General features: G+C 44.1%; 1 protein-coding gene across 4 annotated transcripts in view; it reads right to left on the bottom strand.

Annotated features, from left to right (window-relative positions):
- Window positions 1-10,025, bottom strand: part of UVRAG (UV radiation resistance associated) — an 85,749-nt gene extending 75,724 nt beyond the window's left edge. Inside the window, exons 1-2 of one of the 4 annotated variants that reach the window (XM_039710871.1) lie at window positions 9,819-9,943; window positions 1,902-2,045 (exon numbers count right to left, since the gene is read on the bottom strand). Coding sequence is in view for 3 of the 4 variants with exons in the window: in XM_039710868.1 (XP_039566802.1) it covers window positions 9,819-9,899 (81 nt within the window). In the remaining variant the exon portion in view is untranslated. Of the gene's footprint in view, window positions 1-1,901; window positions 2,046-9,769 lie in introns of all 4 variants that reach the window. The other 3 variants (XM_039710868.1, XM_039710870.1, XM_039710869.1) reach the window with 3 other exon arrangements.
- Window positions 10,026-22,497: the final 12,472 nt, after the last annotated feature.

Raw genomic sequence — 22,497 nt, forward strand, 5'->3', positions numbered from 1 at the left:
CTAACTGGGTTAGTAAGGGTAACATCTGGCTAAATTCCTCCAATTCAGCTCCCTACAGCTACAGATGTGCCCACCACCGAAGAGGACAGAGGAGGCAGACGTCATCACTTAAGTTTCTTTATGGCTTAAGCTTATCCAGATACCACTCTTTGCTTTCCTCCAGGCCTGAGAAAGAAAAGTGATAAAGCTATTCACTGGTTTTTGTCTAATAATCTGGTATAATTAATAAAAATCACTGTAGAGATGACACAGTAGGGAGGTAAGAAAAGGGAATTAGTCAAATGAGAGAGAAGTGCACTGTTGTTAACATAAGGCCTGGACTGCTCATGGCAGGAGAACAGGACTACCTACAACAGCCTCAAGTATTCATGGAATTTCAGAATTATTTGTTCAAGGTCATATAATGGGTAGCAAAAGCAAGCATGGAGAGTTATGATTCCTCTTCCATCTTGACTACTTCATTATTCCCTTACAAGAGTCTGATGACCCTCAGGAAAAAAAAAAAAAGTCGGAGAGTTGTGATTCCTCTTCCATCTTAACCACTTCATTATTCCCTTACAAGAATTTGATGACCCTCAGGAAAAAAAAAAAAAAAAAAAGTCAGTATATCCAGGCGGGATGAGAACACAGCCAAACACCGTTTTCTATTTCTGGTACTCAGCCATCACACCGACTCCAGCTCCAGGTCTCAATTGTGAAGCTCAGGTCACTAATATGGGCAACAGCAAAGCCCATTCTAATCACATGGAGTCTATCATGCTGTCGGCAGCTGGGATGATCTAATGGCTCACAGCCGGGAAAAGGGGAGGTCTGTCTTCTCCTTGTCCCACATCTGCCTTCTCCCAGTAGCACGGTCTTCCCTCTTTAGCACTGGTTCTTTTAGCAGTGCTGTTCATGAATTCTACTCTCAGCAGGCCCTTTGACATGCTGAATAAATTTGCAAAGGTGTCAAGGGAGTATCTGAACTTAAGCAAGGCAGGCAGTTTGGTTTCTCCCAGCAAGAACCGTCCAAGGTGCCATCAAACACCCCCCTCTGTGAATGGAGGGTTTGGCTGAAAACTTCCAGATGTTACTAAGGGACAGTGGGCTCACTGCACCCATGGCCATAAGCAAGTTTTAGAAATTCCATCAGGCAGATTTTTAAAGAATTTTACAAATGGAAATACATTTTCCAGAATGAAGCCTAAATTCAATTGCCCAAGGAGAAGGTTTTATATATCTGTGACTGAATTTGAAAAAGGCTGCCCCACCCATCCCATTCCTGATGACTTTCCCTACAACCCATGTAACCAGAAACTAACTTTTGCCTGAAATGTAAATACAATGGTAAAACCAGCATAAAGAAAGCTGGGAAATCATCTTGTACAAGCAAAGCAGAAGTTTATGTAAATTACTTAGCCCAAATTCACCAAAATTATATCACCACTCAGGGCTTGCTCAGAGGCCTGATGAGCTGAAAAGCAATTATCGTATTTCCAGAACAAAGAACTTTCAACACCAACTAAAATTTCAGCACCAGGTCTACTTCCTTAGCCTTTAACAGAGCTCCCTGCTTATCAAACAGTTTTGAATCAAGACATGCCAAGACAGTCTCCATCTCTAGGCACCATCTCCGTTTTCAGACTGGTGCATTCCTCACAATTCTGTCAAGGAAGTAAATTCCCTGAATTCTTTTCAGATCAGGATCAGCTTTGACCCCTGTATGACATGGCACACACTCTGTTTTTACCTGGCTTTCACATGAATTTCATAGCTTGGTTCCTTGCTCTATGACCCACAGAAGCTGCGGAAGAATTTAAACAAAATCCTTCCAACTATTTTAGCATTAAAGCAGAAGGCAGAGATTAGTTAGCAACACAAATGTTACTACAGCAAATCCACTGTTTTTGAACTGAACCAACCTGAGCTTGCAATGTCAGCTATTTAGATGTCTGGATATTTGTCAGAATTAAGTCACATTAAAACAGAGGGCTCTGTGTGCTTTGTAGCTCATAGCAGACAGGTTGAGCTGGGTCTTTTTCTTAAGAAGTATAAAACCTCCAGCCCTAAAACAAAAAAAGGTTATCAAAATAGGATTTATATTTAGTCAACATGAGCATTTATTATCACAGCACTGCTCTACACTTCAATATTGCAGCTTCCAATTTCCTCAGATTTGCACTCTTTGCTTTTACCTCTCCATACCACTTGGAATATTATGAAGCAATCACATGATCCAATCTCTTGGAAGTCAAGTGGTAGAGAAAAATTCACACTTAATTTTACGTACGTTTTCAAGATGCCATTTTCCAATTTAATACCCTTTTTTTTTTTAAAGTGGAGCATATCTCGCAGAAGGTTTGGGTCACCTCTGCTGCAAAACATAAATATCCAAGAAAACTTCCTAAACTTCCAAGTACATGGGAAGTTTAGGCATTACTCAGATGTATGGCTACTTAAAACCACAAGAAGGGCAAGGAAATGCTTGTACTCTAATTTACACACTCGCTAGGAAGACTTATGAGGTTTGCAACTTAACAGTTCTCCACAGTTCAGAGTCAAGAGAATCAAATGGGCTTTCAGATCTACTTCTGATGGAAAGCAGAAGCATTTGATATGCAATTTCTGTGGGAGACACCATAAGGAATTTTAAGGAATTCTACTTTAATGTCTTCCAGCACACACCTGAAGACAGCAAGGCCCTCAAAGCTACATAGCCATAATTAGTTCATATACAGCCATAATTATTTTAATGAATCATTTGTAGTTCTTATAACTGTGCCTCCTTCCTGTCTCCATTTCCCCATGTCAAGTGATCAACAGCCATCCAGGAACTCCTTTCCCTTTTTAAGATTAAGCTACTTTCTTGCAAGTACCTTTAAGAAAACTATTTCTACCAGGAATCAGAACCGAGGACACCAGTTGGAAGATGCACTGTAGGAACACAACTACACTTTTTTTCCTGTGAAGGTGCAACACACTCACATACATGACATACCTCACATTCCCAAAGATCTTATGCAAGGAACCAGATACAATGAATCTGTGTAGAATGATTTACCCAAACTAAATGACCACAAGAAAAGTTAAAGCTTAAATGACCACAAGAAAAATCAAAGCTATTTCATCAACATGGGATCAAAGTTTTTCAAGATTTTGGTTTACAGATCCTTAAATCAGAATGCCTCCTTTCCTTTGCATTTCTGGACATCTGAAAGGCTTTTGAAAGTTTCCCTTAAGCCAAGATGCACAACTGTGAATTTTAGTTTACAGATCCTTCAATCAAAATGCCTCCTTTCCTTTGCACTTCTGGACATCTGAAAGGCTTTTGAAAGTTTCCCTTAAGAAGGAAAACAGCAATGTACCTTTCACATGAACACATCAAGGGTCAATACAGTTTTCTAATCTTCCATATCCCATGCTGTGGCTACTCCTGCTTCTGTACTGCACGGAGAGCTTCACCAGGAACAGTCAGCAAATGGAAGATGTTCAAAAGACATCAAGTCTGCCCTAATTCACACAAAGAGAAAGTGAAACAGGAAGAATAAGGAAGTATCTCAATAATTGACATGGTCCATGCAGAAGTATAATTATTTTCCAGCTACCTGAATGTAAAACGGCCCTTTGCAAGGTCAGTATGGAGTTAAAGAATGAACATCTGAAGTCAGTGTTAGAGCTAACAAAATATGTTCATCTATGGTATTATCTGCTCCTTTAATACTAACTAAAGCAACAGTCACACCAGAAAACAATTAAAACAGATAACTATAACTGAAAAAACTTAAGACTATGTATTACTCTTGAAAGACAGCTGCTTTCTCTGGTCTATCCTTCCCTGCACCCTTTCCTACTAGCTAAACCTCTAAACTACTTCCTTACTAAGTAATTGCATTTTCACTGAGAAGCAACTCAGAACTCAACTTCTATCCCCACAAAATGATGTAAACAGCGGGTAACTGTTCAGCTGGCACAAGAAATCTTCTCTTTGTACCCCAGAATCATATGTAGAAAATCTACACCACTTAGAGTCCAAAATGAATGAAAAAATTAAGACTAAAACTGATGTAAGCTCATGATGTTCAAATGACTCACTAATCTTGTGCATCTTTTTTTTTGGTGTTAATTTCTGAAGAAAGATTGTAAAAGCCTGTTATTTAAAACATCTTGTAGGGGCAGGTACAGAAGACACATTCAGTCTTGGGACACAAACATAGCCGTTTAGGCGTGGCAAAAGAAGACTCAATACACAGAATTAACTTAAACATAATGTTAGCCGGAAGGGTTCAAAAGCCAAATCATGTGCCTATGCAGGGTCTTGGGCAAATAAAGTTCTTTCTGGGTATTGCTGCAACAGCTGTATTTGGTTTTGGTCACTGTAACATCAAGAGCAACAGATCCAGTGAGCTGGCAAACAGCACAGCTCCAAAGAGTAAGAACTTGTCAGCACACCCTAAAAAATTGCTCTAAAGTATGGCTAAGAAAATCTTACAAACATTGCTCACTGGCCAGATAAAGCTCTTCTTGATAGGTGTTTACATAAGATGCAAATAACAGGAAACTAGACAGTCTTTCCATCTTTAACCAAAACCTTTTAGAAGAGGTAGCTAGAAATAATGTCTTTCCTTATTGATGCTTTTCTCTGAGACAGGCTAAGTAAGTATTTAATCTCAAGATGATAGACTGAATCTGTAGCTGCTTCTTTGACACAGCATGGGAACTAACCCACCAGACAGGAAAGGACATCAGGGAGCAAGTCCCATCTCATTAATAACACACTGCAGTAGTTGAGAGAAGTCCCTTAAGCCTCTTAACATGACCTTGAGGAAGGGAGCATTGGTCCACATTTGCTGTGGGAATAACCAGGGAATATCAAGATGATACTCAGAAGGAAGCAGCCAAAAAGTAAACAGGGCCTTACAGAACCAACAACAAAATCAAAACAATGACAATTTTGACCTTAAAGAAGCACTAAAGGACACTCTGGGTTGCACAAGCAAACAGCATATGATGATTAATAACCTGAAGCATATTTATGCTTATCTTGTTGCTGCTTGATAAATCAAGAGCAAAAAAGTCAGTTTCCCTTCATAAATGAGACTTCGGTCTTTAGCTAGCAAGTTGCTCAATTAAGAGCATTCCATAACCCACCACAAACATCCCAAATAAAGCATGAAAACTGATTTAGTACAGCTTTTGGACATAACAGTCTAACTTATCAACAGATCATTTGGTTTGCAAAACACCCCTGCATCCCTTACAGAATACAGAAAATACACTGCAGATAGCAAAATTCTAGCCCCAGCTTAACAGCCAGTCTTCCAGGCTAAAATTACAATTTTCCAGTAACTTTAACAACCATTCCTTCTAATTTATCTCTAACAAACACTAAACATTGATAGAGCTGGGTATGGATACAACTGAGTAAGATCAGCAGGTCACAACTCACACTGTGGTCTTTCACTGGAGCAGCACTGCCCTCCCACTCAGCATCTAAAGACAGTGTGTGCCAAAGAGAAGTGAAAGCAATATTCTAATACAACTCTTTCCATCCATTATTATGATTGCCCCCCTCCCCCCCTATTTTGTAGGAAATGGGAAGTAAAATATTTAAGAATCGGTATTTTATTTTCCATATAACCCAGGAGAATATATAACAAGAGGAACAGAAAACTCATGTTTAAAAAGATACTATTGTTTAGCTTAAAGTCTCATTCAGGTGCAGCCCTGGGCCCATACAGTAACTTTCTTCACTTTTCCTACACAAGACCCTTCAAACACATTTGCCAGCACACTTTGAATCATCCCTTTCTGCCATGTTACCCAAAACATTGTGTATGAGTGATGCACACCTTTAAAGAAAGAAACACAAGCCAAATCTGGAACTGAACCTGGCAGGGGACACAAAAGAAGGGCTTCTCCATGTATGCTACCCAGAAAAAGAAAGCCAAGGTGTTACCCCCTGATAAAAAATGCTGGGAAACTGGTAACAACTGATGAGAAGGGTGAGGTGCTCAACAACTCTTGTGCCTCCATCTCCAATGACAACCTCTCTTCCTGCACATCCTGAATGGATAGATAGCAGGATGGGGACTGGGACTGGCTTCATGACCATCTGAGGAAATTGAACGTGCAGAAGTCCATGGGACCTGACGAGAGGCATCTCAGAGTCTCGAGGGAACTGGCTGATTTAATTGCCAAGCCACTCTCCATGATGTTGGAAGTGATACTGGAAGTCAGATGAAGTGCCAGGTGATCGAAAAGTGGAAGCACAGTACCCATCTTTAAAAAGGCCAGAAAGGAGGACCCTGGGAGCTGCCACCCTGTCAGCCTCACCTCTGTGATAGCCTGGGATCATAGAACAGATCCTCTGAGAAGCTGTGCTAAGGCACATGGAAGACAGGGAGGTGATTCAACAGCCAGCACGGTTTCAGCAAAGCAAAGTCCTGCCAGAGCAACCCAGTGGCCTTCTGTGATGGGGTGGCTACATCAGTGGACAAGGGAAGGGTTACAGATGTCATTTACCTGCACTTCTGTAAAGCCTTTGACTCAGTCTCCCACAACATCCTTCTCTCCAGATCGGAGTGATGGATTTGATGAGTGGACTGTTACATGGATAAGGAGTTGGTTAGACAGTCAAATCCTGAGGGTAGAGATGCTGGTGTGGAAGCCACAGGAGCCATGCATGATGAGCACTGCTCTTGGACTCAGTGGACTCATACAAGTGCATAAAGCTCCAACTGGACCTCTAGGAATGTTAATGGAGGCTACAAAGTATCCTTGAGAAGTTTCACTAACTGGTTGCCCTATTTTGCTCTATCTTAAATACACTTCTGACACCTGTAGCTGAAACCTCATTGTAGCTCCTCTCCACAGAAACTTTCACTATCAAGAATGGTTGTGAACTGAAAGATACAGAAAATATTGAGTCACCTGGTCTGACACAATTGATGGCTCCGCACAATGGCACAATTTACCCCTTCCCTCCTTACCAGCACATCCATACTCAGCACATCCATCTCCCGCCCTCACACAGACCCTCCCAGGCACTGGTTCTGGAGTCCATGACTGTGTGCTTTCCTGTCACTAGACAGCCACACACGAAATCTCTTTTGGCCAGCAATTAGCACAGCAGCACTCAACAGATCATTTGACTGTGGCATGACTGCCTCTCTGCATTCAGGCTGCATTCTTCTGTCCAATCCCTTCCACTGAGGATATACAAGAGTCTGAAAGGTTTGGGTCACCCAACCCCTCCACAGCTTTGAACTGCTTATAATGACAGGATTGAAGTTTGTTTTGAGCATTCAGAAATCCTTAAGTTATTATGACACTCCGTTTTCTTGCCTCGAGCAACTGTGAAGAGATATTACTAAAGAATCTCTGCTCCTGAAGTGCAATTATTTCACATTTTCAGCTCTGTTGTGCACACTTACAGCAAAAGAGAACAACATCCTGACACAATTACTAAGGGATTCAAATAGGAATTTTATAATCAGATGCATTTCTTTACAGTCATATCCTCTATTTCTCTTTCTTAAAATACAGAATACAACAGCAAAAAGCATTCTCTGCCCCAATCATCCCACTACACAAACAAGTTACAGAAGAGGTCACTCACTTTTGACGTAAGTGTCAACACAGTAGCAAAAGGTTTCAGACTTAACTTTGCTCTCCTGCAAAAGTGTCAGCAGCAGGAACGTTGTTTTCTAATCAATGTGAATGTCACTGGAACAATTAAAGCTAGACTAAATCCAAATTACACTGTCAGTACTTCTGCCCCTAAAAAGTCACTTCAGTCATTAAAAACACTTACTTTGAATTCACAGTTGAGAATTTGTCTTTGGAGAGATTTATAGCCATGACTCAGACCATCCTGCTCTCAATTCTTAGTCAAAGAAATGTAGCTTTGGGTGTCCTAGAGAAAGCTGCCCACTGAAACAAATCACTAAGTTGATTTCGTGCTAGCATACAACAAACAATTACCTTGCCTCACGTAGCATCACACAGCTTGGGTCAACCAGACTATGCAATTAGAGAGGTGGCACAATAGACTAGGAATGACTTATCTTTTCCATAATTCTGCAGTAAAATAGCTCCAGTGAAAAAAAGTGCTGAGTCCCTTCAAGGTATCCTGAACTTCAGTAACAGACTTTTGAGCTCAGATAATACCAAGAAAGAGGGTGATTTGCTGTCAGCGTGTTCAGCTGAGCTTCTCAGTTTGATTCCAAGTGCAGACACAGGACCCAGTCCCTCAGCACACGCTCCTTGTGCTAGCAGAGCACACAGCAGAATACCTCAGTCTCTGTCACAGCCTTACACTTGCTACAGTTAACATACAAGCATCCTCGCTAAATATTTACTCGACTGGAACGTCCTATAATTGATGACTCAGTTTCTGCTCCTAGGAACTCCTATAAAAGTTTCTGCTCCTAGAAGAAAAAGGCTGTGTTTTGGTCTCACTTTCACAAACGAAATCCAATGACTAATAACTCAGGCTTCTCCCTGCAGCTGATCCTTGCACTCGGTCCTTGCACAAGCCTGAGAAAGAATAAAACCAAAAATTCAGCAAGGAGAAGGACTTGATCTCGTGGACAATGCATTGTTTCCTGTTCATACAGAGCAGCATTCATGTTCATTTATTAACACAGAGAGACCCACATTTCAGAATAAGTACTTGCTGGCAAATGAGGGTCAGGTGGCTAACAGCCACCTCCATTTCCCCCCCTTTGCCCCCGAGTGGATGTCTTCTAGAACATGTTTAACAAAAGAGCAGTTGCAGATCCACTTCAAGTTAACATCTGTTGATTTTTTTCTCTAGGTTTTTTCTTTATATTCCCACCTGGTAACATGTAGGTCAAGTGAAACAGATTGTGTGTCTAATCTGTCTATTACAGATCTCATAATAATATCCACTGCACTGAGCCAATGAGCCAAAACATTCACATCTTACACTATTTCTAAAGAAAAGCAAAATTTTGCTAATTACTCCTGCTTTCACCACTCCAGCTCCTGTACAATCAAGGTCACCACATGCACGAGGGGAAAGGGCACAGGGTCGGTTTGACAGGGATTGCTAAATGCTCAGGCAGAACAGAGTCTTCCTTCCTCACTTAAAATCATTGCTCTCCAAAATGAAAGTGTGGGACAAATGCCCAGTAAACCAAAAGCCAACTCTCAGCAAACAGGAAAAACAGAGCGAGGTGAAGGAAGGATGCAGTGGGGAGAGAACATTTCACCACTTTTCACAACACACCTCATGTTATATGCACACTTGCTTCCCACCCCGCCAAGGGAGGGAGGAGGGGACACCCCAGCTGCTCCGGCCCCACGAGGTGCCCACATTTAACACCGATCTTCACGGTGTTATTCCCGCTGCAACTCCCACCTTCAGGCTGCTCCAGATCCTTTGCAGGCACAGGGGGAGTGTTCTGGGAGAGGAAACAGCACCGGACTGCCCCGGGAGAAAGGCGCAGACCCCTGCCCCGTGCTTCCCTCGCCTTCCTGCCAGCCGAAGAGAAAGCTGCTCACACTGCCCCTCGCCCCAGGGACTCCATCAGCCTGGGGACTCCGCCTCAGGAACCCCCAGACCCGGTTCCTGACACCCCATGGAGTGTCCAGCCCCTCAGCTCAGGGAGCACGCCATTCCCCGAGGAAACACCTCCCTTCACCCCAGAACAGCCCACACCTCAGCGAGCACGCCCCTGCGCTCACCTCAGGGCATCCCACCCTAAAAGAGCACATCCCCTTCACCTCGGAACACCCCGCACCTCAGGGGACACCCCTGATTCACCTCCACCGCCTCAGCGCCCTCCGAGCGCCGCGCCGAGGCCCCGCCGTACCTGCTGCGAAGGCAGCTCCACATGCAGGGCGCGGGCGGCGGAGCCGGGCGGCAGCGCGGCGGGACCGGCAGCCGAGGTCATCCTCACGCAGGGTGCCCGCTCGGCTCCCCCGAGGCCGCCGGGCGCGCAGGGGTTAATGGCGGCGGCAGCGCCGAGCCGGCCGCCCGCTACGGAGCCATATTACCGCAGTGCCGGGGGGTGGGCGGGGCTCCGCCTCCCGCGCGCCCATTGGTCCCGGCGCCGCAGGGGCGGGAGCCCGCGCGGCCTCCCGAGCCGCCACTGGCTCAGTCTGACGCCAATCAACGCCCCGCCGCGCCGGCCCTGTCAAACCGCTGGAACGCGCGCCGGCGCCGATTAGAGGGTCCGCTTCCGGCAGGCGGGACGGCGCCCCGACTGCGGGCGGTGATTGGAGGAGATCGAGTTTGATTGACGGCGTGCCCTCCGTCACGTGTGCGGGAGCTGTTGTCATCACGTGGTGGGACGGGAAATGGTTGGGCGGGGGGGCGGTCGCCATGGCAACCAGGGGCTGCGGGGCTGGGCCCGGCTCTGAGCGAGGAGCCGGAGTCACTGTCAGCGCCCCTCCTCAGGGCTGCCGCCTGCCCCACACCGTGTCCACCTGCCCCACACTGTATCCACCCGCCCAACACCGTATCCACCTGCCCCACACCATATCCACCCGCCCCACACCACATCCACCTGTGACACCTGCCCCACACCACATCTACCTGCCCCACACCACATCCACCTGCCTCACACTATATCCACCTGCCCCACACATATCCACCTGCCCCACACCACATCCACCTGCCCCACACCACACCCACCCCCCCCCCACCACACCCACCCGCCCCACACCATATTCACCTGCCCCACACCATATCCACCTGCCCCACACATATCCACCTGCCCCACACATATCCACCTGCCCCACACATATCCACCTGCCCCACACATATCCACCTGCCCCACACATATCCACCTGCCCCACACATATCCACCTGCCCCACACATATCCACCTGCCCCGTGTGACACCTGCCCCGAAACAGGCCCGCCTGTGCACAGTGCCACATCCATCTGTGTCGCGTCAATATAAAAAAGGCTTTAAGCTGTTGCAGAGGGTCAAAAGGAGGGCCATGAGGATGGCAAAGGGTCTGAAGAGCCTTACAAGGAGCAACTGAGGTCACTTCTTTTGTTCAGCCTGGAGAAGAGACTGAACAACAAGAGCAGGCCTCACTGAGGTCTTCAGTGTCCTCAGGAGGAGAAGCAGAGTCCAAAACCAGTCTCCAAACTCTCACGGGCAGCGACAGGGCCTGAAGGAATGGCCTAAGCTGAGCTGGGAAAGGTTTGAGTTGGATATTAGAAAAAGGTTCTTCACTGAGAGGGTGGTCCAGCACTGGAATAGGCTCCCCAGGAAAGTGGTCACAGCATCAAATCTGGCAGAGCTCAAGAAGCATTTGGGCAATGCTCTCAGGCACACAGTGGGATTGTTGTGGTGTCCTACACAGGGCCAGGAACTGGAGTTGATGATCCTGATGAGTCTCTTCCAACTCAGCTTATTCTATGATTCTATGGTTCTATGAACCTTCCCTGTTGTTTTGATTTTTTAAGATTTTCTAAGCTTTTTGATGTTTGCATTCTTGTAGCAAACTTTGTCACACGCTTTCTGTAAACAACTTATTGTTTTGCATTCTTTTATAGAAAAAGAGAAATGTGACAGACTGTTGGTTTATCCAGTGTCATTGGAGAGGTGGCACTTTCACCCTCCAATCCACTGTCACCTTTAAAAATCTATAAATATTAGAGTCAGAAAATAAACTTCCCTTTTTCCTGCCTTAAGAGCAGCGGCGTGTCCGCGTCGTGTTATCTCGTGTCCTACAGTGACACTTCCCCACATCACATCCACTTGCCTCGCATCACACCGGCCTTCTGCACAGCACATCCACCCCAACCTGCCCAACAACAGACCAACCTGCCCCTCACTGTGCCAACCAACCCCATATCAGACAAACCCTTCCCACAGCACGTGGACCCACCCCATTCCTTGCCAAGCCATCCCACATCAGGCCAGCTCGCCTCACACCAGACCAGCCATGATGCCCACACACACCAAAGCCCAGTGCAACCATCCCCTCAGCACCTACCTCCATCCCACCCCACCCAGGCAGCATCCATCCTGAGCACAGCAGACCATGCATCTCTCACACCATGGAGACCATCCTGCTGGAACCCAGGAACCTCCATTCACCTGCAGTGCTCCTCGGTTTGTAATATTCCATGAGGTGTTGCAACAGCACTGTCTTCAGCACTTATTTTGGTCTAGGGTATTCAACAGTGAACTTGTTAAAAAGAGGAAGTAAAATTAAAACTGGAATGGAAAGTCAAGTTTTCTGGGGTGTGATGGCCATCCTTGTAGCATGAAGTCATCTTCCATCCTGCTCCTTCCTTTGCAGCTGCTCACCATTGTCTGCTTTTCTCCAAAATGCTTCCTAGTTGAAATGGAGATGCTAAACTTTTATTCTGCGTGATTCCCTGGTTTATCCCATAGTAACACATCTATATGGACTTATTTTCCAAAATTGTTTGATTCTACATGTAGGTATCAAATAAACTCAATACCTCAAGCTTAAGTTTTGGACACCGTTGAGCCTGGCGTGTGTGAGTACAGGATGTTGCTGTCTCTGATCAGGAAAATTAATTAAAAACAGTGGCCTTTTTTGGAATATCTTCTGGGAAAAAGCACGTCTCAATTTTTTTTTTCTTTCTGATTAAAAAAAACAAAAAAACCTTCTATTTCAGTATTTTCTACAGCCAGTGTTCTATTTTCAAGCACCCAGACTCCTGAGACATGCTGAGCTCAGGAAGTCCAAACACAGTCATTGTGGACCTGTTGTATCTGATTCGCCTCCTGGTTTCTGGTTCAGTACAAGACATTCCTTGCTTTTAAGCATTCCATCTTCACCTTGAATGATTGAAACTTGATTTTTTAGGATTAATTCTGGGGGTTTCTTTGCTCAGGGTGTGAAAAATGCATTCAGAATGATAAAATTATCTAAACATCAAGAAATTTTGAGAATGCTTTCTGCCTTTGAGTCTCTTGATATGTTTCCTCCAGAGAGCAAAACTAATTCTAGCTTAGACTTAGATATAAAATCAAAGATGATCACAGCTATAAGAATAGTCTTTCCTGAGATAAAGCACTAAAAACAATTTATGGAAGCAGTGTGAAGATGCCACTGCTTGTTTGCCCAAAATATAAAAAACCCAAAGCATCGTTTAAAAAAAATAAGTCCATCCTCAGATGAAACATGATGCTTCTGTGACTGATTTTCCCCCACTTCTTCATCTTCTCCTTCTATAAAAAGCATGTTATCAACCTTATTCTCATCCTAAATCCAAAACACAACCATATACCAGCTACTAGCTAGGGAGAAAATTAACTCTATCCCAGAGAACACCAGGACACTAATTTACATAGTGACATTTGCTGAATTTTAAGTCCATATGTCATTACCATAGCGGGATTTTCCTACTTTTCTTCTTTTCCACAGGACCACACTGTGATGATAAAATAGTGGTGTTTAGAAAAGTCATATTATTTATTTACCATAGCAGTTCACCTGATGTGTATATGGAGATTGCATTTGCTGCTTGATGTAGACTGAGAGCTCTAGCCCACAATTCAGGGACTAAAAAGTAAAATATTGCTCACAGAAAAATTCAGATATGACCCCAAAATCCATGTGTATATATTGCTGATTTTGGAGCAGTGGAACTCGTACAGCTGCAAAAAAGTCCTGGCAGATTTCCAGCTCACACTGGCTCAAGCTTTGGCCTTATTCTAAATTTCATATTTATTGTTAGGTTTTGTTATGTCAGCATGAAAAAGAACCATTTCCAAGGGCATTATAAAATGAGAAGTTTGTAGGGATAAGGTTTCAGATTTACATCTGATTTTCATGGGTTCTGAGAGGTTTAGTACCTGCCTTGTATAGTTCACCACAGTGACCATTCAACATGATGACAGGCATTTAATAACCCAGATTGTTCCTGAATTATAGGGCCTACAATAATTCATTCATTCATTAGGATTGTTGGATAATTTTAAGCAGAGTATTTGCAAGTTTCAGCTGGACAGTGGTTTCTGTTGCCCCTAATTATGAGCAGTCACTGGAGGCAGTAATGCTGGAGCAGTCCTGCCCAACTCATCCGTGTATATGGCATTGCATAGGGCCCTGTGTAATTTACTGATGCCCTAGGAAACTGTCATTTGAATTTTTTAACCAAATCAAAAGGTTGTCATTATCTGTCTGCATCATTTTGAAGATCACAGTACAACCTTTGTTATGTCCCCATGGGTGTTCCTGCAGTGTGTTATGATACAAGATGAAGTTCCTGCAGCTGCAGCAAGTACAGCAGACACACCACTGAGGGTGGGCAGATGGGGAGGTTATGGACATGGGAGCACTGTGGGCATCCCACATCTATAACCTCCCCATCCACCCAGCCTGAGTGGTGTGTCTGCTGTGTAGAGGGAAGGGATGCTGTCAAGAGGGATCTGGACGGGCTGGAGAAGTGGGTCTGTGTGAACCTTGTGAAGTTCAACCAGATCACATCCAAGGTCCTGGTGGCAATTGACGAAAGATATGCGGACTCCATGGTTTGCATGCATGAAGCTGTTATTGATTCACAAAGCTGAGCTTATATACCTTTTCAGCAATTGCTAAAAACAGCACAACTATAACTTTTATGTAACTATGTAACATTGCTTAATTCAGAGCCTCCTACTAACTAGTGCAGGTATGTGTTATCTCATATAGGTTATGCTTATCAAGAAGATCATACCAAGCACACTGCTAAATTCTGCATTCCTTCCTCAAGGTTCTGCTTTCTGTTGCCAAGGCTGGCAGCCTACTACTGCTAACGTATCCACTTCTGTCATGAGCTGGACAGTGCTCCCAGCTTGACTTTCCAGCTGTATTCCTTCAAGGTCCTGCACATGGGTCAGGGCAATCCCAAGCACAAACCACAGTCTGGGCAAAGAATGAGCAGGGAGCAGCCAAGGGGGAGAAGAATTTTAGAGTATTGATGGGTGAGAAGTTGAACAGGATTGACCATGTGTGCTGAGAGCCCAGAACCCCCCATGTGCTGGGCTGATCCCACGGCCAGGGCAGCAGGGGAAGGGTTTCTGTCCCTCTGTCCTGCTTAGGTGACACCCCACCTGCAGAGCTGCTTCCAGCTCTGGAGTCCAACATCAGAAGGACATGGAGCTGCTGGAGCGTGTTCAGAGGAGGCCACAGAGGTGGCCTGAGAGCTGGAGCCCCTCTGCTCTGGAGACAGGCTGGGAGAGCTGGGGGTGTCCAGCCTGGAGAAGAGATGGCTTCAGGGAGACCTGAGACCCCCTGTGCTAGTGCCTAAAGGAGCTACAAGAGAGCTGGAGAGGGACTTTGGACAAGGGCCTGGAATGACAGAATAACTCTAGTGGGCCCTTTCCAACTCAGAGTATTCTGTGACTCTGTGAGTCTGTGACAAGGGGGAATGACCTCACACTGACAGAAAGCAAGGTTAAATTGGATATTTCAAATTAATTTTTCCCTGTGAGTGGTGAGGCTCTGGCACAGGCTGCCCAGAGAAGCTGTGACTGCCCCATCCCTGAAAGTATTCAAGGCCAGACTGGATGTGGCTTAGAACAACCTGGTCTAGTGGAAAGTGTCTTTGAAAGCGTCTTTGCACATAGCAGAGGGCTGGAACAAGATGAGATTTAAGGTCCCTTTCAATCTAAGCCAGTCTGTGGTTCTGTGATCTTCAGTTTTCTTCAGATGAATTCAACAGTCAAAAACATCACCAGATTATTGACTCTGTCTCATGTTTATGTGTTGTCTAAACTCATACTGGCAGCTCCTCATGTTGACATTATGGAATACCAGAGGGCATTTCTTCTGGACATTTTTTTTTTTAAGCAAAACCAGAAGATAATTAAAATTACTACTAACAAAATTCCAAAAAGCAGTTTTAACAAAATCTGGTAAAGACTCCTGCAGAATGAAGTCTATTTTTGAAAAAGCTCTGGAGAAAGCTGGATGAAGTGCCAGTGAGGAACTGCCAGAAATTACATTGGAATATTTAATTGCCATTTCTAGAAGCACTACTTTATCAGTAGTCTTTTTGCACTGAAGTTGAGATACATGGACTCATGTCCTTCAAAATGACATATGGTGGAGAGATACTACCTGCAAGTTATTATTTAATGGACTTTATTGCAAATTTTGGCAGGGTAGCACCTTTGGGAAGGGAAGAAATGACCTTGTGGCTAACAATAATTCCTACTTGTGCCACAGATCAGGTCAAATATGCTTCTCTTTGGGGTATGAGATCATGGCAAAATCCCTCCAGTGAGACAACATACTTCACTGATGGGCAGAAGCATTCCAAATGCAGAGCAAAATACTTCAAGTTTGTAAACTGTTTAAAGAGAAAAAAGGACAAATTCTGCACTGAATGGGTATTAAATAATGTAATTTACAGCTATAGATGTGGGGTTAAAAGAGTTTGTTTAGCTTTGCTTTGAGAGAGATCAATCTTGAGCAATAACGACTGCTTTTGTGGGCATTGAACTTTGCACCTGTCTGTGTCCGAGGTATTTCTTAGGATCTGTATTTCTAGTTGCAGCTGAATATGTTTGCTCCCTTCACAGAGGTTATTTTGAACTGCTGAGACACTTGCAGATACCTAAGGTGTTCTGGTAATCCCTAGGCAATGTATCAGAAGCTCACAGTGAAAAGCACAGTAAAGGTCAGGTCTTTTTAATGTAGAGGCCCTTGGCTTTAAATTAATAGTAATATAAGTCTTTAATGCAATAAACTCCAAGGGGGACTGTATTAATTTACAAATGGCCATTGTTTGCACTTTACCATCACCATCAGCTACATAAATATGGGGCTATTAAAACGGATTTAATTAATTTATCATAAGTTTCCTGAGTGTCCCATTATAGATAAACCCCACCTCAGACAGAGACACTTCACTGTCTTTTTTACACACCATCAAGCTGTTTAGGTCACATTATGTGCGCAGAGGAGATCCACTTTCAGTAGAAGACATTTTCAAGTCAGCTAATAACCATTAGATAATTTCCACGCAGGACACAGAAGAGGACTCCTGGTGCTTTGGAAGGCAAATGATGCTTAGAATATCTGTTACTCTCCTGGTGCTTAGAAGGGCTATTGTTTACATGGAAAAAACTTCCTTCTCAGACTCAAACATGTATTTTAAATGTATATTGTGAATGAGATAGGGAAAGTAGTGAAAGAACTAGAGCACAAGTGTGACAAGGAGCATCTGAGGAAGCTGGGGGGCTCAGCCTGGAGAAAAGGAGGCTCAGGTGGGCCCTTCTCCCTCCCTACAACTCCATGACAGGAGGATGGAGCCAGGTGGGAGTCAGGCTCTTCTCACAGGGAACAAGGGACAGGACAAGAGGAAATGGCCTCAAGTTGTGTGAGGGGAGGTTTAGGTTAGATATTGGAAAAATATTTAATGGAAATGGTCATCCAGCCCTGAAACAGTTTGTCTAGGGCATGGTAGAGTCCACATCCATGGCGGGATTTAACAGATGAGTGCATGTGGATGTGGCAGTGGAGACATGAATTAGTGGTGGGCTGGGTGGTGCTGGGGGAATAGTTGGTCTCAAAGGCTTTAGAACTTAAATTATTCTGTAATTCTACAAACCTAAATATATTTTAAATGAGAAGACAATTAAATGAAGGAGAACAGCACATGGGGTCCATCACACCCCCCAGCCTCAAAGTGGTTGCTACCACTGGGGACTACATTAAAAGTCCACGTCAATCAGCCAGAAGATGCTTTCTGATTTCAGTGGGTAGATCAAGGCCAAAAGCTAGTGGTTCACAACTGAATAAGTGTCACAGCTGGTCTGTGGCTCGGCAATTAATTCAGCTATAAATAAGAAATCCAGCAGAATTCCATAAACCGGTCCCTCGGTGAACAGTGATAGGATACATTCAAACCCAAACAGGGACTTCACCCAATCATGTTCTGTCTAAGCCACAGACATCACACTGGTCAAAGAGCTGGGTGGTGTTAAAACCAGACCAAGGTGTTTCAAACCCCCTATATAAAGAGGATCTGCACAATAAAACTCATTGTTGTTGCATGGATCTCTGAAAGTGTGTGTTGTCTCTGTCTCTGCCCACCGACCCCATGTAACAAATAAGCACTGGGACTGCAGGCTGCTGCAAGAGCTGTCTTCCAAACAAGATGCAAAATTCCTAAGCTCCCATGTTAGTACAACCATGAAATATCTCCTGGTACATTACCTTAAGTCTCTGAAGGAAATTTATTTCTGAATTCTCTTGAAATAAAGTCCCTCCCTTTACTGCACCTGCATTTTCATCTTGCAGAGGTGGTAATGTGATTTTATCACTTAATCTGATGTGTCATGATTGGTGCTTTCCGCTCCAGAAGTGGTTGCATTTAATCTATAGGAAAAGTAGATCCTTCTTTGGAATATTTATAGAGACCTTTAAAGCCTTTTGAATGAAAAGTTTCTGCCAGATGGAAGCATTGATGAAAGCTAAATATACATAAGAAGAGAAAAAAATCAGTATACCCATAGAATTGAAGCCTACTGGCTCTTAAGCCTCCCCAGGACAGCATTTGCACCAAAACTTTGTCCTTTCATTGGCTATAAGCATCTCCCAGACAATATAATGCCATTATACCAAACCACTAAGACTTTCTTGATCTTTGATATTTATAAGGTATCATCTGTAGGTCATAATATTCTGACTGACTCTTCATTGATGAAACCTTTACATCTATTTAAAAAGAATGTGGGATATCCAGACCTTCTGATGTGACAAGGAAGAAGAATGGATGGGTTCTATTGTTGCTGATGCTGTACAACCTATTTGCATAGAAGTACAGAATCATTTAGGTTAGAAAAGACCTCTCATATCATCAAGCTCAACCGTTCCAAAGATTTCACGTAATGGCAGTATGACATTTTGGCACAAGGGCTGATATTGGCTCAGTCAAATGTGCCTGCACTGTGCTACCTTGATCAAAGCACAGCAGAAAGCACACTGCAAAGACAAAAACTACTGGGGGAAAAAGCTCCCAATGTATGATTAGCTAGAAGTGTGGACCAGATCCAAAAGGAATCAGGGAACCATTAAATAATTAGACTATGGGTAGAGTTCAAATTCCCACCAGGCTTACATTATGGCCTTTTACAACCTGTTAAAACACCTTCACTCCAAAAGCCCCATCTGAGACAAAAAAAGATAACCACAAAGCAAAATAGAGAAATCCCTACATTAGCATTTTTTCTGCCCTCTCAGCTGCCTAATGTGGTCCCTTGAATCCCTGGTAGAAGCAGGCAAGAAAAAGCCTATTTTTGTGATAATATGGATTTTTCTTTAAATGGAAAAACTTCAATTATCTAAGCTGTTGCCAAACAGAACCATTTTCAAGGGGATCATTTTACAGCACGAAGCTTTGAGAATGTGCACTGTAGAAAAAGAATTTGTTATTCCTTGTGGTACTGGCGCTTGGGCTAAATTGGCAAGAAGTTCATTTAGAGGGTAATGCATCCATTTCTGGTCTCTGCCTACTCAAAGAAGGTCGTTCTAGTCTCAGTGAGTGATTTCTTGGCATTGCTACTTGGCGTTTCCCCAAAATGCTTGGGGGCTTTGTTACATTATCATGGAGTTACTGACAGGCACCTTATGGGGGCAGCACGTCCTCTCTGTTTGTTTTTTCCATCTCCATTAGATCCAGGTCTGCTTCCACACTGAATTAAAAAAAAAAAAAAGCTGCGTACACACTACAAACAGCATTATTCTGCTTCTGCTATGCTAATTAACGAGGGGATCAAAGCAAGCTGGTGATATCCCACCTTTATAGCTGGTGCTGCAGGAAATAACCCGGATTCGCTTCCACACTGAAAAAAAAAAAAAAAAAAAAAAGCTGTGTACACACTACAAACAGCATTATTCTGCTTCTGCTATGCTAATTAACGAGGGGATCAAAGCAAGCTGGTGATATCCCACCTTTATAGCTGGTGCTGCAGGAAATAATGCTGCCCTGCTTCACAGAGAGGGAAAAAACAGCTGAGCAAACCCACAGAATCACAAAGATTGGGAAAGCCCCCTAAGACCATTGAGTCCAACCACTCCATAGCGAGCCCACTACTAACCCATGTCCCCAAACACCACATCTACACTTCTGTTAAATCCCTCCAGGGGTGGAGACTGCCACTGCCCTTGGCAGCCTGTTCTAATGCCTGACTGCCCTTGTAGTGAATAATTTTTCCCTAATATGCTATGTAAACCTTCCCTGGTGCAACTTAAGGCCATTTTCTCTTGTCCTGTCCCTTGTCCCCTGGGAGCAGAGCCCAACCTTCACCTGACTTCACTCTCCTGTCAGGGAGTTGTAGAGAGTGAAGTCCACCCCCAAGCTTCTTCTCCTCCAAACTGAGCCCCACCAGCTCCCCCAGCCACTACTGGCACTCCAGCCCCTTCCCCAGCTGCATTCCCTTCTGTGAACATACTTCTGTCCCCCAATGACCTTCTTGTCATGAAGGGCTCAAAACTGGACCCAGGATTCATGTAACATGCTCAGGATGCCCATGGCTGGCAGTCAAGGAAGGGATAAATCACTGCAGTGGCCTGCATCCAACTGCCATGCCTTTTCCATAAACTTCCATTGAGTCATGTACCCTTTTGTTCTGTTTGCCAGAAGGAGAGCTCTGATTTGAGGCAAAGATGACAAAATAGGACAGTAACTATGTATAAACACATGAGGAAAAACTGGTGAAAGTGGAAAGTCCCCTCTTCCAGCCTGTAATGAGGGACAGATTTATCAGGATTCTTGCAGGTATAATGAGGAATGTTAGGGGATCTTAAAGAACCAGAGAAGTACAAATTTACTTCATATATCAAGCTAAACAAAAGCAGAGGAAGGGGAAGTTACTGAGCTGAAGGCAAGACAGGTCCACAGGAAAGAAAAGATGCTCATTTCTCAACAGAGATTGTAAGAACAGCTTTATCAGAGCTGGTCTATAGTGGACAGCTGAGATCAGACAAAAATTCCTCTTTCATAGACTGGTCATAGCACAACAATATTGAGTGTCAATCTCTTGTTACGCTCCTAGCACAGCCAGGAATTCAGCAGAGCTGGTCCAACCTTACAGTATGGAAAATCACAGGATATTCAGTAGTATATCCCTTTTTGCAAGAACGGAGCCTTGTTTGAAATATCTCTCTCCCTCCTCTGTGTTAGGGGGATTTTCAGTCTACAGCTATGCTTTGATCTTAATCCTGATAATCAAAAACACTGCTTGGAAAAAGATCTGCAAGAACTGACCTCCTCCAGTTCATAGAATCCTCAAAGGTGGATTCCAGTGACATGTCACAAGTAGCTATAAGTGGTTTGGACAGAGTTTTTCTTGCTATTTATTTCCAGAGAAGTCATGGGAAACACAACCTTTATGTCAGCTAGCAGAACACAAGAGATACAAATCAATCCTACTAGGGGTGAGGAAAAGGGGAAGCAAGCAACACACCAGGTTTATCTTCCTGAGCAGGAGACTTAAAATTCCATTTGCCACACCTGAAAAGGGCAAAGAGTAAGTTTGGCTTTCACCTTGGAGAACAGCATTGTGAGGCTGTGGAAGTCAGCCAGCACTGATTGATCACTTCCATGGTTCACAGGTCAAACCCACTCCAAAAACAACAGGTCAAAACCTCCCTTCTTACTAGAAGAGCCCACATGAACTTTTCAGCACTGTGAGCTATTTCTGCAGCACCTTGCACCTCCAGTAGTAGAAGTCTGGGGGCTCTGACAAGAACAATCACAGAGTGGTTTGAGTTGGAAGTGACCTTAAAGCTCATCTCATTCCAACTCCCCTGCCATGGGGCAGGAACACCTTCCACTGAACCATGTAGCTGGCCTGGAACACTTCCAAGGATGAGGCAGCAAGACCTTCAGGCAGCCTGTGCCAGGGTCTCACCACTCTCACAAGGAAGAATTTCTTCCCAATATCCAGTATAAATCTCTTCTCTATTAGGTTTATTGCCTATTTATAGAAGTCATTATTTGGCCCTTGTCCTCTCACTAAGCACTCTGTATAGAAAATCACTCTTTTTTATGAAGCTCCCTTTCAAGTACTGAAAGGGGCTGGAAGGATTTCTTCACCTGAGGAGCAGGGATGCAATCCAGCATTTTTTGTTTGAGGCAGGAACAAAACCCAAAGTAATCTGCTGTATGGGGCAATAGGGCATGTGCTTTCTGTATCTGCTCAGTGGAGGTCCACAGAGGGAGGCTGCCTCAGCTCCTTGTACAGTCCCAGGCAAAACCCCAACTTTAAACCACAAAGATTTGCTTAAACTATCCTGGCTGCCCCATGCAGGTAGCACGCAGATGGTAGAACAGAATTATTAAGGTTGGAAAAGACTTTTAATGTCAAGTTCAACCCTTAACCTATCTCTTCTAGGTCTACCATTACACACTTACAGAGATGGTGATTTTGGTGAGAGTCTGCTTTTGTACAGACAAACCATTTTTTCCCCATAGGAAAAAAGGCACAACTGCAATCATATAAATTACTGCTGTAATACCAGCCACAAACCCTGCAACACCGAAGGGACCAAAGCAGCCCAC

The sequence above is a fragment of the Passer montanus genome, unplaced genomic scaffold (genome assembly GCF_014805655.1).
Source record: "Passer montanus isolate IOZ18808 unplaced genomic scaffold, ASM1480565v1 scaffold236, whole genome shotgun sequence".
In the NCBI taxonomy this organism is placed as follows: domain Eukaryota; kingdom Metazoa; phylum Chordata; class Aves; order Passeriformes; family Passeridae; genus Passer; species Passer montanus.